This window comes from Sceloporus undulatus, chromosome 2, assembly GCF_019175285.1.
Source record: "Sceloporus undulatus isolate JIND9_A2432 ecotype Alabama chromosome 2, SceUnd_v1.1, whole genome shotgun sequence".
In the NCBI taxonomy this organism is placed as follows: Eukaryota; Metazoa; Chordata; class Lepidosauria; order Squamata; family Phrynosomatidae; genus Sceloporus; species Sceloporus undulatus.
This window is the reverse complement of record NC_056523.1, coordinates 166,929,846-166,946,132: the sequence shown is the minus strand read 5'-3', so window position 1 is coordinate 166,946,132 and position 16,287 is coordinate 166,929,846. Positions and strand designations below refer to the sequence as shown.

General features: G+C 46.8%; 1 protein-coding gene across 1 annotated transcript in view; it reads left to right on the top strand.

Moving 5' to 3' along the window:
- Positions 1-4,736: 4,736 nt before the first annotated feature.
- Positions 4,737-16,287, top strand: part of ASIC1 (acid sensing ion channel subunit 1) — a 252,408-nt gene continuing 240,857 nt past the window's right edge. The window contains exons 1-3 of the mRNA XM_042454124.1: positions 4,737-5,148; positions 5,315-5,714; positions 12,843-13,038. Of these exons, the coding sequence (XP_042310058.1) occupies positions 5,353-5,714; positions 12,843-13,038 (558 nt within the window). The 5' untranslated portion in view covers positions 4,737-5,148; positions 5,315-5,352. The remainder of the gene's footprint in view (positions 5,149-5,314; positions 5,715-12,842; positions 13,039-16,287) is intronic.

Below are 16,287 nucleotides of genomic sequence, written 5' to 3'. Positions count from 1 at the left end.
TTCTGATCTTTTACAGTTGCACTGTGTGTATTGGTGGATTCTTATTGCAAGCTCCCCTCCCCCAAATGAACTTTGTTATCTGTTATTGGACTGGAAATATATCTAAAAACGCTAACCTCTAAATAATAAATAACTCATAACCTTCCATCTACCCTCAAATAGCACAGCAGCTGCCTTAAGCAACAACAGCTGGAGTAGGACAAAAACTCACCTTGCTGTGACTCTGGTTGGTTCTGCCAAAACATTTGGGGGTGAGAGAGATACAGCTGCCTTGCACTGGGCCAGAGAGAAAAGACAAGGTAAAGCCTGGTGCACAGTGTTTACAGTTACAGAGAAAAGGCTGTGCAGCACAGCAGACCCAGATGTTTTTTTCATGGGCAGGAGCTGCTCTTTATGGAGTGGAAGGAGGCAAGAATTCCCAGTCTGGGTTGTCACACAAAGGAGTGTTAAAAGGTCTGCGTTTCCTTGGTAGTAATAACAACAGGCATGTCAAATCTGCCCCAGAAGAAACTATGGACAGCATGGCATGTGGCATTGCTAATGTACGCTCTTGGGCTGCTACAGCTGTGCAACAAGGCATGTTGCCTCAGTGGAAGAGTGCATAAATAGGCTGGTGAATTAAATCTCAACCCAGCTTACCTGGAAGTGTCTGTACACTAGGGCTGGCGATTGTGCAGTCTACCAGATGTTGGACTGCAGTTTCCAGGAACCATAGGCAGCCAATGGGGAGGAATAATGGCAGCTGCTGCCCAACAACATCTGGAGGGCTGCACAGTTTCCACTTCTGCTGTATACTTTGTCCTGAGCTTCCTCATCCCAGTCCCTGATGAGGGTGCATCTGCATTGTAGAAACAATGCAATTTGATACCACTTTAACTGCCATAGCTTCATCCTGCAGAATCCTGGGATTTGTAGTTTTAGCACAAGAGAAGGCTAAATACCTTGTAAAACTACAAATCCCAGGATTCCATAGGATGAAGCTATGGCACTTAAAATGGTGTCAAACTGCATTATTTATACAGTGTAGGTGCACCCCAGGATCACTGCGACTTTGGTTCCAGGGCCAGAGACACCATTAGGTGGAGCTTAGGAAAGTATTGTGGGAGGGTTTTTTTTGGGGGGGGGGGGACCTAGAGCTCCCAGAATCCTCCACCCAGACCATGCTGGTGAGAGGATTCTGTGAGTTTTTGCCCACTGTGCCACTGTATTCTGCTCTGGTCAGGCCCCACCTGGAATATTGTGTCCAGTTCTGGCCACCACAATTCAAAAATGATGTTAAGAAACTGGAGCGTGTCAAAAGGAGGGCGACTAAAATGGTGAAGGGCCTGGAAAGCATGCCCTTTGAGAAATGACTAAGGGAGCTGGGGATGTTTAGCCTGGAGAAAAGAAGGTTAAGAGGTGATATGATAGCCCTGTTTAAATACTTGCAGGGATGTCACATTGAGGAGGAAATAAGCTTGTTTTCTGCTGCTCCAGAGAACAGGACCCAGAGCAATGGATGCAAGCTACAGGGAAAGAGATTCCATCTCAGCACCAGGAGGAACTTCCTGACAGTAAGGGCTGTTCGACAGTGGAACAAACGTCTTCCTCAGAGTGTTGTGGAGTCTGCTTCTTTGGAGGTCTTTAAACAGAGGCTGGATGGCCATCTGTCAAAGGGGATGCTTTGATTGTGATTTCTTGCATGGCAGGGGGTTGGATTGAATGGCCCTTGTGATCTCTTCCAACTCTATGATTCTCTGTCCAAAACAGACTTTTTTATTCTCAAACTCTGCCGGCAACTGCCTCAGGCAGCAGATTTGGGTTGTCATGAACAGGGAGCAAAACATGAATTAATTGGTTATGTTACTGAAAGGGGAGGAGTTTCTTGTGGGGGTTTGAGAAGTCTATGCCAGAACAGTGTGCTGGTTTGGGATATTACTGTGCACCTTGAGGTGAGTGAGTGGGAAGAGTCACTTGCTGCTCTGCCTCACATGGTCCAACCTCTTGGGAAGGCTTGCCAGTACCCCCTGCTCCCACCCACCATCAATTGTGATTGTTGAATACATTGGATCAAGAAAAGACCTGGGGTGGTGATTGGTATGTTGACCTGAGTGCAGTCACTCAGGTTGGTGGTGCAGTAACTCATGGTGTCAACTCCCCCCATCCACCCACTGACCTCCTCCCATACCACACCAGACAGAAGCCTTAGTCATGTTTCTGTACTAAAGTATCTCATAAAGCGTAATTCCCAGACATCACTGAATGTGATGGAAACAGTGATGGCATAAACAACTAGCACAATTAAAATCATACCTTTGCATTACAATATCATATGCACAGCCTAAATGCATTTACGTATACATCGTTTCATGTGCTTAAAGTGAAAATTTGGGAAAAGGTGATTGTTTTTAAAGAAAATGTTAAAAGAATAAAAAAAATAGTTTTAAAAAATTGATTTTTAAATTGATTTTTAAAAACACCTGGAGGCTCTGCTTTCTTCTCCCAAAGTGCCAAAGCAGCAAGAGGTCTGGTAGCTTCACAAAAGATGGAATCTGAATCCCAAGAGGAGCACTCTTTTTGTCTTCCTAATGGAACTTATATTTTATCTCCTGGAGTACCCACATGGCCAGAAGGACAAGCGGTCTGCCTGCATGAATATCCCTCCGGTACCACCTGAACTGAGAACAGCTACACCTCAACAAAACGCAGACTTGTGACTAACATTGTCATGGGGTTTTTTTGTGGATTTTTCAGGCTATGTGGCCACGTTCCAGAAGAGTTTATTCCTGATGTTTCACCGGCATCTGTGGCTGGCATCTTGTCATATTATGTTTCTCCAATGTGACTGTTAACATCATTGCCTGACAAAGAGGCCAGTAGAGCTTCAAAAGCTTGCGTCATGCATTTTGTGCTTTTTGATTGGCCCAATAAAGATATCACTGTTTTCTGGATTCTGGGTGTTATTGTCCTTTGCTACTTGGCCAACACAGCTGCCCCCGGATATCATGACAACCCAAGAACTCACCAGGGAATGGCTGCCCACAGCTTTTATGAAACAGGTGTATGTGTGTGTGTGGGGGGGTACTTTTAGGAGAGCTCTTCAATGCAAGAAGGAATCTGTTCGCAAACAAGGTGACTTCAGTCTCAAACTTTCATTTCTGAACCAAACAGATACTCGGAGGTACATAGGGGGAGAAGGCAAACAGAACAACTGCTGGACCAGTTGCCCACATTTTTTTAAAAGCTCCAACGGTACACAGCAGCTACAGGAGACCAGTGCCCATTGCCAGTGCCAGTGCCAGGCTATTTTGTGCCTTAGGCAAAGCTAACTACTTGCATTCCCCTCCCCAAAATTTGAGGTCTGCATCTTAGGCAGCTGCCCATTGAGTGGGGCACTCTTTCATGCAGATTAGTCTCTTTTGTAAAGAAAGGAATTGCCCATTTGTTCGCTGGAGCATTTTCTTTTGTAGCTGGAAAAGATTGGTGCATTACTTTACATTAATTTTACAGTTTAGTCAATTCAAAATAAATAAATAAATAAACTAGTCATATTTGGGGGGGGGGCGGAGCAAGTAGTTACGGTAGTCTTGCCTGGCAATGGCACTCACTGTGCCCCTCAGGTCTGTGCCCTGGGGGGCTGCTTGGTTCACCATTACAGCCCTTTCCTGTGATCTTGTGGGACATCTCCTCCTAGACAATATGGCCAAAGAACGGGGGGGGGGAAGAGATTTTGGGGTCCAGAAGACCTGGTGGACTGCATCTGATGGAGGCAGCATCTGTGGAGAAGGAGGGAGGACTGTAGCTCTTGTCTGGAGCAGCCAAAGAGGAAGATACCGCAAGAAGTGCCTCTGCTCCTGGGATATGTTTAGGTGGACGATTGGGTTGCTTTATTATTGAGCCATTTTTTAAAAAATGGACGCAAAGGTGTAAAGAAAGAAGCCTTGGACGTCCACCCTGGGTACCATCTAAACACTCTCTCAGGGAGCCAGAAGTGGGGCAGATGTGGTGGGCCCTGGGCAAGCCCTTCTGCCTCAGGGGTCCGGTTAGCGGTCCCACTTGGGCGACTGGAGGTGCCCCTTGGATTCAGTGGCCGACTCTCGCTGGGAGGAGGCTCCCCATGGCATCCCCAGATGGACCCCAGACAGGTGCCCCCAGAGGATGCCCGTGCCCGGCCAAAACAGCCCCCAGGGTCCAGCGCTGGTCTCCTCTGCCAGCCTCCTCCTCCTCCTCCTCCTCCTCCTCCTCCCCCGCCCAGGCCTCCGAGGGGCCCGGGGTGCCAAGGCCAGGCGGGTGGCTCTTCTTCCCCCGGGCAAAGCTGGCTCCTCGCCCCCTCCCCCCCCCCCCAAGAGGGCTAGCTTTGGTCTAGGGAAGGAGGGCCTTTGCCCCCTCTTACGTTGGGGATCGGGAAGGAAGGGGACACGCTGCAAAGCAAAGCAAGGCAAAGCCCAGGAGGAGGCGGCGGCGGCGGCGGCGGCGGGAGCGGGGCGCGCGTCTCTGGGTCTGCGGGGGAGGGGGCAGCGGAGGGGTCGGATCGGGGAGGCTGGCCCCTTCCCCTTCCTTCCTTCCCTGGCTGCCTGCCTTTGGGACCCAGGGCCGCCTCCGCCTCCCCAGCCTCCAAAGCTTGGCCAGGGCCCCCGAGCCTCCCAGATCGGGTGCCTCTTCCTCGCCATCCCTCCCAGCCTTCCTTCCTTCCTTCCCTCCTCCTCTCCCCCTTACGCACAGGCGCAAACACACACTCACACCCCAGAGAGACAGACACCCAGAGAGACACAGACACAGCCTCTCGTCCTGCTCCTGCTGCTGCTCCATTCCTCGCCGGAGGAGGCTGAGCCCAGCTGGGCCTGCCGAGGGGCGGCGATGGATTCCTGAAGATCCCCCCCTCCTCCCTCCCTCCCTCTCTTCCTCCTCCTCCTCTTTCCCTTTCCCCTTCGCTTCCTCCCTCCGCCTCGAGGAGGAGGAGGACCGGCCAGGGGAGGCGATGCCTGGGGTGGCCAAGGAGGCAGACGACGTTGCCATCGCCTCCTGCCCCTGAGCCCCGGCGGCGGCGGCGGCAGCAGCAGAAGGAGCAGAGCCAGAGGAAGAGGAGGAGGAGGAAGCAGAAGCCGATCCCGGAGCCCGCGGCTTCCCCGGCGCCGAGGCTGGCCCTGCTTTGGCCAGCCCTGCTCCCAGGTTTGGATGGTGGGGTTCCGGAGGGAGGCGAGGCGAGGGCCCCTTCCAGGGGGAGGCAGGGCTGGGGAGAGGGGGCCCTGGGGACCCTGCAGACAATGGACCCGGGAGGGGGGCTGCTCGGGAGTCCCTGAGCGTGTGCTCTCCCTTTGTTCCCTGCTGGCTGCAGCCCCTGCTCCTCTGCTCTCGGCCGGGAGGAGGAGGAGGATGGACCTGAAGGCGGCGGAGGAGGAGGCGGAGGGCGGGCGGCCGGTGAGCCTGGAGGCGTTCGCCAGCAGCTCGACGCTGCACGGCCTGGCGCACATCTTCTCCTACGAGCGTCTGTCGGTGAAGCGCGTCTTCTGGAGCCTGTGCTTCCTGGGCTCGCTGGCCCTGCTGCTCTTCGTCTGCCACGAGCGCATCCAGCACTACTTCGGCTACCCGCATGTCACCAAGCTGGACGAGGTGGCCACCACCCACATGGCCTTCCCCGCCGTCACCCTCTGCAACCTCAACGAGTTCCGATTCAGCCGCCTCACCAAGAACGACCTCTACCACGCCGGGGAGCTCCTGGCCCTCCTCAACAGCAGGTACACACACACACACACCCCCACAATCACACCCCCGGACACTGCAGTGGCAACCTCTGGCCACCGGGCCCCTGGCTCCCCGAGCTGGACCTGGAGCCGTGCTCTGGAGCGACCTGGCTCCTCACCAGCCTCAGGCCAACATAAGTCACCATTTTCTAAGCCACCCTTGATAGCCTTTGTGGTGCCAGAGCAGGGTATAAATACTCTCAATAATAATAGTAACAACAACAACACAGCAGGCGCAGAGTGCCTGTCCCTTGGCCATCTTCTCTGCGTTCCTCTTTTCGTGCAGCTCTCCCAGCAAGACAGCTGTGGCCACTTCAGGCTGTAGTCCGTGCTCAGTGCAGCTCTCCACTTGTCAGCGCAGGAGCTGGGGAAAGGGGCCCCACCAGATCTTGCCAGACTGCACCTCCCATCATCCCAAGCATATGGAGAGCTGGAGTAGTAATGTAGTAGCACATGACATGCGGCACAAGTTGGAGGACTACAAACTGCCCATCACTGCCTGATGTCTCATATCTTCTACTTCTTTGGCACATAGCAGAGTTAGCCATAGCAAGGACATGTACATTTCTATACCACTTTTGTGGACTCAGCACTCTCTAGGACACTGGTTCTCAACCTTACAAATGCCATGACCCTTCAATAGAGTTCCTCATGTTGTGGTGACCCCCAACTAGTGTCTCAGTTGCTAACACCATCGGAAATATATGTTTTCTAATGGTCTTAGGCAACCTCTTGCTACTCCTAATATCCTTGGGAGGATGGCAAGGATGATGAGAGTTGCAGTGTAACACATCTGGAGGGCACCCGGCTGGAGAAGGCTGCCCTGTGCAAAGAGGGCAGCATCACACAGAGGCCTTGCTCTGGGAGACTTCCCAATGTGATTCCGTTCCACCCAGGCCTCTGCAAGCAGATTGGGAGAAAAAGCCATTGCAGCCTAGGTCTGTGGGGAGCTCTGGTAAGCAGAGGATAAAGCAGAATGTGTTGGGTAGGGTCCGGGCTTTCTGCAAGGCTGGCCACAAAGAAGTGGGCAGCACGAGTGGGTAGCAAAACTCTTCTTCACCTGTTCTACAGGCTCTAGTAAAATGCTCAGGCAGAGTATGAACCCTTCGAACCCTTGCCTGCGCATCACATTGAGACACCTTTTTGCCCTCTGCTGGTGAGAATTGCAGCTCTTCAGCTCTTTTAGGAAAGCAATTTTCCAGAGGCTGGGAAGAGCAGGTCTTGGATGATTCCATAAGTGCATTCTCCGCCCACAGTAGGAAAACAGTCGTGCCCCATAACAGCTTTGCTCCTTGTGAATTTTGGGTTTTGCCACCCTTGGCTGTGAGTTTAATTGGATTCCTAAAAGCAGAGTGGAGAGAGAACCAAAGTTTTGCATGGATTTCTAAAACTGAATGGATTAGGCTAGGTTTTACTATTCAGGTTCAATACAAAGCTTTTCTTTCTTTCTTTTTCTTTTGTAGGGTGGGGGGATTACTTGGGGACATCTCTCTGGTGCAGGGGATTGCAAGCCCACTTGCTGCTGCAGTGGCATCTGATTTTGTGACCAGTGTTGCTAGCTTTTTTTATCACCCAGGTTGGGTGATCAAAACAGCCGTCACTACTACAGGACATCCCTTTTTGAAAGGGGTTTCCTTTCCTTTAAGAGACTGTTCCTTTATATAAAATGTCACCACTCCATGCAAAACATCAGAGTATAACAAACTGCCACTTGTTCCACGAAATGGGAAACATCAGAAGATTCTAGATGGACTGAACAAAAAGTCTTAGTTGTTCACCGTCCATGTCCATTGGTGACCAGCCAGAACCTTCTGTGGAAATATATGAGATAGCAAGAGTCAAAGTTAACATCAGGCATTCTTTTTTGTGTGGAAGGACCATACTGCCCTGGGTCAGCCAAAGGCTCCATGTCATCAAGTTTCAGAGTAGGGGCCAAATCCAGAATGCACCACAACATTTCAATAGCAACAGCAGCAAAGGGAGGCTTTGTTGTTGCTGTTAACTGCCCTTGAGTCAGCCCCCAACTCATGGCAACCCTGTGGATGAGACATCTCCAAGACCCCCGTTTTCCACTGCTCTACTCAGGTCATGCAGATTCAGGCCCATAACGTCCCTGACTGAGTCTATCCATCTGGCATGTTTTCTTCCTTTCCTAGCATTATTGTCTTTTCTAGTGAGTCACGCCTTCTCATGATGTGTCCAAAGTACAACAGCCTCAATTTGATCATCTTGGTTTCCAGGGAGAGTTCAGGCTTGATCTGTTCAAGGATTCATTTGTCTTTTTGGCTGTTCATCTGCACCTCATTAGGGAGGCTACCCTAAGCATTATGTTCCTGGGCATTTACAGTTTCCTTCAATCTTTGAAGACTTAGATCCAACACACACTGCAGAAATAATCCAGTTTCAGACCACTTTAACTACCCTGACTCAGTGCTAGGGAATCCTGGGAACTGTAGTTTATTGTGGCAACAGAACTCTCTGACAGAGAAGGCTAAACATCTCATAAAACTACAGTTCCCAGAATCCCCTAGCATTGAGCCAGGGCTGGTAAAGCTGTCCCAAACTGGATTATTTCTGCAGTCTGTTTTGGACCTTAATAGGAAGAGGAGATTCACAATTTAACTAAGCTTTGGAGATAGCCAGGGAGGCTTGGCTTTCTCATTTCTTATTCCAAAGAAGTAACAGAAGCATGCCTTTTTTTTTTTTGGTAACTGCTGTCTGGCAGCAGAGGGGGCAATTACAGGGAAGAAGCATCTAGCTGTGTGTGCGTGTGCGTGCGCATATAGCAATCCACAACCTATAGCACTGTTCGAATGTGGTTTTTCATGTGCATAATGTGCCATCTGGTGATGAAATTGAGTTTCTGAGACTCTTAGTAGGGAATATTGGAGGGGGTGGGTGGAACATCATATTTCTGGCTTTTGTGAATGTGAGGTCTAGCACAAAGCAGGGAAGGTGGGATTTGCAGACCCTTCATAAAATCCTGCTCCTGCTGCCCCACTCCCATGGGTTCCATTTATGTTCCCTTATCCATGCAATCCCTTCCTCCCTTTGTACAACTTGCATGCAAATGTAATCTGGTATCTGATTCAGAACGTTGCACACAATTAATCATATTTATGCAAAATAAGCAAAGAAGCACAAGCCTTGTCAAATTGCTTGATTTATTTCAAGAACAGGCTGGGTGGGGAGTATTTATTTATTTATTTGCCATTGAGACAGCTTTGTGGTTGGCCTTGGCCTTCTTTGAAAATGCTATAATTTATTTATATTGGGTCCTGCAGGTGAGGTACTGGTGCCCTGTTCTAGCTTTCCCTAATATAGTGCCTCCTTGATGTTTTAGACTACAGCCCCTATCACCCCTCCTAGTATGCCTGTGCTGGAGGGAGATGATGGGAATTGCAATAGAGCACATTAACTCAGTTACAAAACTCAGTTACAAAAACAAAACTGTCCTGGTTTTAGGCCCTGTGAGAGCCAGCATGGTGTAGTGGTTTGAGTGTTGGATTATGACTCTGGAGAACAGGGTTTAATTCCCAGCTTGGCCATGAAACCTACTGGGTGACCTCGGGCAAATCACACTCTCTCAGCCTCAGGGAAGGCAATGACAAACTTCCTCTGAACAAATCGTGCCAAGAAAACTCTGCAATAGTTTCACCTTAGTGTCACCATAAGTTGGAATGACTTGAAGGCACACAACAGCAATAAATTTTTATGCCCGAGGCAGGCTTTAAAAAAAAAAACACAATAGCAAGTGAATAAAATTCACTTCCAGGTTGTTTTTTTAAAGGCCTCTCTTGGAGGCCTAGAGAGCATTTTGTATGTGTAAATTTACAGCGCTTTATAAATAAAGGATAATAATAATAATAATAATAATAATAATAATAATAATAATAATTGGAGGCAAGCCATTTTTGGAGGGGGAAACAACCTTTTTTTGTAAAAACAAATACCCTCCTGGGGGGTCTCTAGAAGGAGTAAAATGGCTCTGGGGATGCATGCACTCTGTGGGCCACACTTTTCTCACAGGTGATCTAATAGAAAGCTCCCAGGGGGAAAAATGGAGGGGTGTTTTTTGAAAGTCTGCCTTTCTCCCTGCTTTGGGATTGGCAGTAATCATTATTGACTGCTTCTGCAAATAAATTCAAGACAAGTACAGTTTAAGACATTTGCTGTGACCCCATTACAAGGACTAGGACTAGCCAAGACATTTGACTGTCTGAGGTAAAGGAGACAAAAGAGGTGTCAACCTCCCTCTCTCCTGTGTATGGAAACTGACTGAACTGGCATTAACTGTTACTTCAGCCCCAGCATTCGGATAGGGGCCCTTCACTGCACCTGAGAAAGCAGCCCAGTTTGAACAAAGGACAAGGACAGGTTGTATGGCAAACACAACTCTTGTCCAACATTTGGAATAGCAGGGAACTGAGAAGAAACAGCTGGTTAGATGCCACTACCACCTGAAGAGATCACCTCATTCTGCCTAAGAGTAGGGACCAGTTATGCCCAAAACAAGACATCCCATAATGTTGTGCTACAATCTGTCAGAGGACACTGCTTTGACCTTTCAACCAAAGGCTGGAGTCCATATCCAAAGCGTGATTCAAATTCTGTATTTGCTGAGGTATCTTGAGGTTGGGGAAAACTACTCAGGCAGGGAACCATCTATTATCCCCTCTGTTGTAAGCCACCCAGATTCCCAGTGATTGGGTGGCATATAAATAAATCCTATTATTATTATTATTATTATTATTACTACTACTACTATGAAGAAGCTGCTGTTAACTGCAACTGATCCTAATTGCATATAGTTATAAATATATATATACCCATGCTTTAAAGGATGTGATCATGTAAGCATTTGTGAGCATATACTCAAAACATTTTGACTGCCTCCTTCAGTAATATCAGCTCACAGCACGCACCTCCTTTTGAACATTCGCTGCCTTGTACATGATAAAACTCGCCCTAAAATCAAGAGAATAGCAGATTTCCTTTTTAAAGAAAAGAGCTTGGGCCGTCATGTTTGCAGATGGGGAACAATACCATTATTAATATTGTTATATATGATTTAACTTTGGGTTTGTTTTGTATTTTGTTTTTGCTTATTCTTTTTATGTAGTTAACTGTAGAGTCTGAAAGCTTCTCTGACAAGTTGGGCTGTAATCCACAAAAACTTTAGGCCATAATAGCTTGGTTTGCTTTTAAGATGCCACAAGTCATTTTGTTTTGTTTAGAACACCTGGCTACCCTTGCATGGAATAGAGTAACTTACTATCCCAGAGAGCCTTCATATTGCGCTTTAATTATACCTTGCTTTAATTGGACATATGCTGTAGCTGAGTTACCCATCTTACTTTGAAATGGGGATCTCCAGATCTCACCACGTCAATCACTAGATTGTTCTCCATCAGCTCCTACTCAAAAGAAACTGGCCTAAATCCAACTGCTTAGTCTCAACAAGAATAAGGCAATTGAACCAATGGGATTTACTTAAGTGCTGACTTACCATCCAGTGATTGATTAAGTGGGCTTATTCTAGTTGGGATAGCAATTAAATTTACACTATGCTGCAGAAGGACATTAGCAGGAGGGACAGATGAATGCTAGAAGAGCCAGCTCAATTTATTTTTATTTTTTAATATATTTTTTCTTCACCCTCTCCACTCCATCTGCCGAAGTTGAGCAATTGTTATTATGATACACCTTAAAGTTGATTCCAATTTATGGCAACCCTATCATGAAGTTTTCTTTGCAAGATTTATTCAGAGCAGGTTAGCGGTTGACTTCCTCTTAGGCTCAGAGAGAGTGATTTGCCCAAGGCTATCCAGTGAGTTTCTGTGGCTGAGCAGAGATTCAAACTCTGCCCTCCCAGAGTCCTAATGTACATCTGTCCTGTAGAAATGATACACTTTACACCACTTTAATTGCTGTGACTCTAGCCTGTGGAATTCTAGAATTTATCATTTTAGCATAGTCTAGTGCAGGGGTAGGCAAGCTTTTTGAGCCGGGGGCCGGGTTGCTGTCCCTCAGACAACTGGGGGGCCGAAGCCAAAAATTAAATAATTAATTTTTTTTAAAAAAAATTAAATAAATAAACCGGGACAAATGTAGGACAAATTTTTCAAATGGATTAAAAAAATGGAGGGCACACAAAAAAATTGCTGATGTTTTAAAAAATGTTAATATAAATGCATGTTTCGGAGGCTTCTATAGACAATTGCCCCCCTTGCCCACCGCTTGCCCCCCTTGCCTGCCGCTTGCCCCCCCTTGCCTGCCTCCTCTTGTTAGGCCAAAGGCCCCATGCCCTCACGCGAGAGGCCAAAGGCTCCGGCGGCAATCGGCAACAGGACCGGGCAGGGGCCGGTCCCAAGTCCTTGCTGGGCCGCATCCGGCCCGCGGGCCGCAGGTTGCCTACCCCTGGTCTAGTGGTTTGAGTGTTGGACTATGACTATGGAGAACAGGGTTCAAATCCCAGCTCGGCTATGTAAGCCCACTGGGTGACTTTGGGTAAGTCACACTCTCTGCCCCTTAGAGGATGGCAAAGGCAAACCCCTTCTGAAGAAACTGGCCAAGAAAACCCATTGATAGGTTTGCCTTAAGTCGGAAATGATTTGAAGGCACACAACAACAACAGCAGCAATGAAGCTTTTTAGCCTTCTCTGCCAAAGAATACTGGTGCCTTACAAAACTGCAGATCCCAGGATTCTGTAGAATGGACCCATGGCAGCTAAAGTGGTTTCAAACTGCATTATTTTTCCAGTGTATATGCACCCCTACTCCTGCACTCAACCACTACACCACACTGCCCCTCCGAAGCTAAGCAGACAGGCAGTCTAACACTGGTGACGAGACAGTGTTTTCCACCTACATATGAGGACAGCAGGATAGTTTAAGGGGGGTGGGGTAAAAGGGCAGATTACATTAAATACTTCTGTCCTCTGGCATCTTGCCCCCACTCTGTGTCATGCACTGTGTGCCACTCAGGTGGCCTCACCTGATGCTGACAAACACTTGTGCCAATCGAGATGGAAGGCAATGGCATGTTGTCTGTCAATGGAGCCAACCCAGTCAACAGAGAGATCCTTGTGTCCTGTGACCAAGCTGTGTCTTGTCCCTCAGGTATGAGATCCCAGATACTCAAATGGCTGATGAGAGGCAGCTGGAGATCCTTCAGGAGAAAGCAAATTTCCGCAGCTTCAAGCCCAAACCCTTCAACATGCGGGAATTTTCAGACCGAGCTGGCCACGACATCCAGGAAATGCTGCTCTCCTGCTTATTCCGTGGGGAGCCATGTGGACCGGATGACTTTAAAGTGGTAAGTGGCTGTTTCTTAGAAGCAGATATGTCCAGGGAGCATTGTGTGCCCATGGCTGTTGTGGTACTGGTGTTGCACCTGCAAGGAAAGGAGCTTCTCAGTTGTTCTCAGGACTTAGGACTGGCACTGTGGTAGAGAAATCTAGTGATTTGTAGGACATTGGACTGTTCTGACTGTGTAGATTGTCTTGTAATCTTCAGATGTCTGTCTGATGGTGGTGGCAGTGATGATGGTGATGAGAATATTGACAGTAACAACGTCTTTGGTGAACAGGCAACAGCAGCCTCTTTGATGCTTTGTTAATCCAGTCATTGTTTATCTAGTTATTGTGGAATACAAATTGACATGATAACTTTGACCCTAATATTAAACTGCTAGTGTGTTCAAGCAAGATCCCCATGTTAACAGTAAACATGTCAGAAAAGAGGAAGAATAAAATAATAATGGTTGGCCATACTCCTTTCCCCCCTAAAGACCATATGTGTGATGCTAATGAGAAAAGGCCCTATACACTGCTACTCAAAGGGGTCATTGATGGACTGATTATGGTCCCTAAGCCAGTGGTACTCAAACTGTTTACCCTTGGGTAAACCCCAAGAAACCCTTCCCCCCATACAGATGTTGTACATCCCCATTTGACATAGTATGAATAAAAATATTTTGATTATTATTGTGCATATTTTTATCTGCACATTCATGTATGTTCATATTTTTACATTTTATAAGGAAATAACCTTGTTCAAAAGTAGTTTTATTTGAGGAAAATCAATATTTAACTCAACACTCAAATTTTACATTAAAAAATTGGGAAGAGGAGAAGGAGGAGGGATCAGAGCCTCCAAGTCTCATGCCCCCCTTTATTAACTCTCATGACCCACCCACCCCCTGGGAATCCTACCCCACAGTTTGAGCACCACTGCTCTAAGCCATTACTGTATATGCCAATCCCTGGAAAACATCTAGGGAAACAATAGGGGTGAATGGGCACAAATATGGTACTTGTTCCCAGCCCATTGAGGAATAGGATTTCTGGTCCCTAAAATGGGGGGGGGGCTTAAAAGGCACTGGGGTAGAGGTGTGTGATGAGTGACCAGTGGCCAGAAAGTTTGGCTATCTATACTGTGACCTTTTGAGGACATGGCCAAATGGCAGAGCCCTGTGTATATATGGAGCAATGTTCATACTTACCATTGAAAAATTATATATATGAAAATATATTGATACAGAGAAAAGGATGAATGGGACAAGGATAGCTGTCCATACCTCCCACCAAAAACCATGCATATGGAAGAGAGGGGAAGAAAGAGAATTCCAAAGTCCAAAACTGTCTACATGGGTGAATGAGATTGTGAGTTCCTACATGGCAGGGGTTTGGACTGAATGGCTTTTGTGGTCTCTTCCAACTCTATGATTCTATGAAATAGTGATGCCTTTGCTTTCTGATAGTTCAGTGTACACAAACTTTGTTTCAAGTACAAATGTATTAAAATATTGTGTATAAAATTATCTTCAAGCTATGTGTATAACGTATATACAAAACATCCCAAACATTTTGGATAATGGAGACTCAGCCTGTACATTAATACAAGCTGACCGTATGATCAAAAATAGATTTTGGTACAGGTGATGTCCATGAAATACATGCTCATGCATGGCTAAAACAGTTAAGCTCTATTGAACAATGGCTGGTAAATATTTGTCTTAAAGTGGGTCTTTTAGCAACAGTAAGAGTGCACAGGATCCAATTATTATTATTATTATTATTATTATTATTATTATTATTATCACTCCACAACCCTATAAAGTGGGATGAATCAGAGGCCAAACCCCATTGGGATTGATTGACTGATTGATTGATGCATGTAAATCAGAGGTGAGGAACCTGCAGACATCCAGATGCTGTTGGGCCCACGTTGCCACCACTTCCTACTAGCCTCACCAGTGGCAAAGGATTGTGGTAGTAATAGTTTACATTTGGAGAGTTACAGAAGAGTCCCTGTTGCATGTCCCATCACCCTGAGAGGCTTGGTTGGTGAGTGCATGTGACAAGGCTTTCTCTATAGCAGTGCTTGGATCTTGGAACTTGGATCCTGAAATCTTGGAACTCTTTCTCAAGGAAAGTCAGGTTGGCTTCATTTTTCCTGAGCTTTGGGACTAATATAATGTGAGCCTATTTAAACTATTCTTACTGTTTAAAATTGTGTTAAATTGATATTATTGTTGCACTGCCCTGAGATCCTTGGGTCCCTCCTGAGAGAAAGGCAGCTTACAAATGAAAATAAATATAAATATAGGGAAAGATAAAAATATTTTTATAAATTTAATAAAGCTATTATTTTGTCAGCCCTTTGGCGCGCGCACACACACACACATTCTTTTTTACCTGTTTTGATGCTATGATTTTCTTGTACACTGCTTGCGGGGCCCTGGTGGGCAGAAAAGCAGTGTATGAACAATTAAAGAAAACATTTCTTAACCTCATGGACAGAGCTAATAAATGGCTGAAGTTCTGAACCATATATACAAACCTCAAGAAACCCCCAAGCAATTATTGCTTTTGGCAAGTGTATGGACATACTTTGAGGCCCTGGTAACTGATGTGCTAAGTCTGATGTTTACATGGCCGTACTTTCTGAAATAGAGGAGGGAAGCTGCTGTAGAGATTTTTCAGCCCTTATGGGCACATGGAAAACACTGAGAGGCCCTGGCACCAAGAGTGACTGGGAGGAAATGTCTCATAGGAAAACTGATTGTGTTCCATTACTTTTTTTGGACATTGTAAGGTCTTTGGGGAGAGGTTAGCTGTTGCTGGTGTCTGAATTATTCTTGTTGCTGCAGCAGACCCTGCTGGAAAAGCTATGCTGGCTGGGGGATTCTGGGAGCTGTACTCCAAAAAAAACCTAATTTTTCCAAGTTCTGTGACTGTTGAGTAGGCTATGAACACTGTCTATCGGCTCTTGTTTTGAACTCTGCTGATGCACAGTACTGTTGAGTTGTGGTTTATCTTGTCAGCTTCAGTGGATAGGACTTGCTTGCAATCAGAGGTAGGAGGCACACAGAGACTAGAAGAAGAATAACCTCCAGCATGTTTCATCCCATTCCTGAGCCCTTTTAAAGAAAGACCTCAGATACCACCAAAAAAAGCGCACACAACTCTAGATGGGGCAATAATGTCTTCCTTTCACATTTGAGTGAGTGACTCTGCTCACTTGTGTTATCCAGAAAAAAGCTGTGCAACCTGGTTTGTTG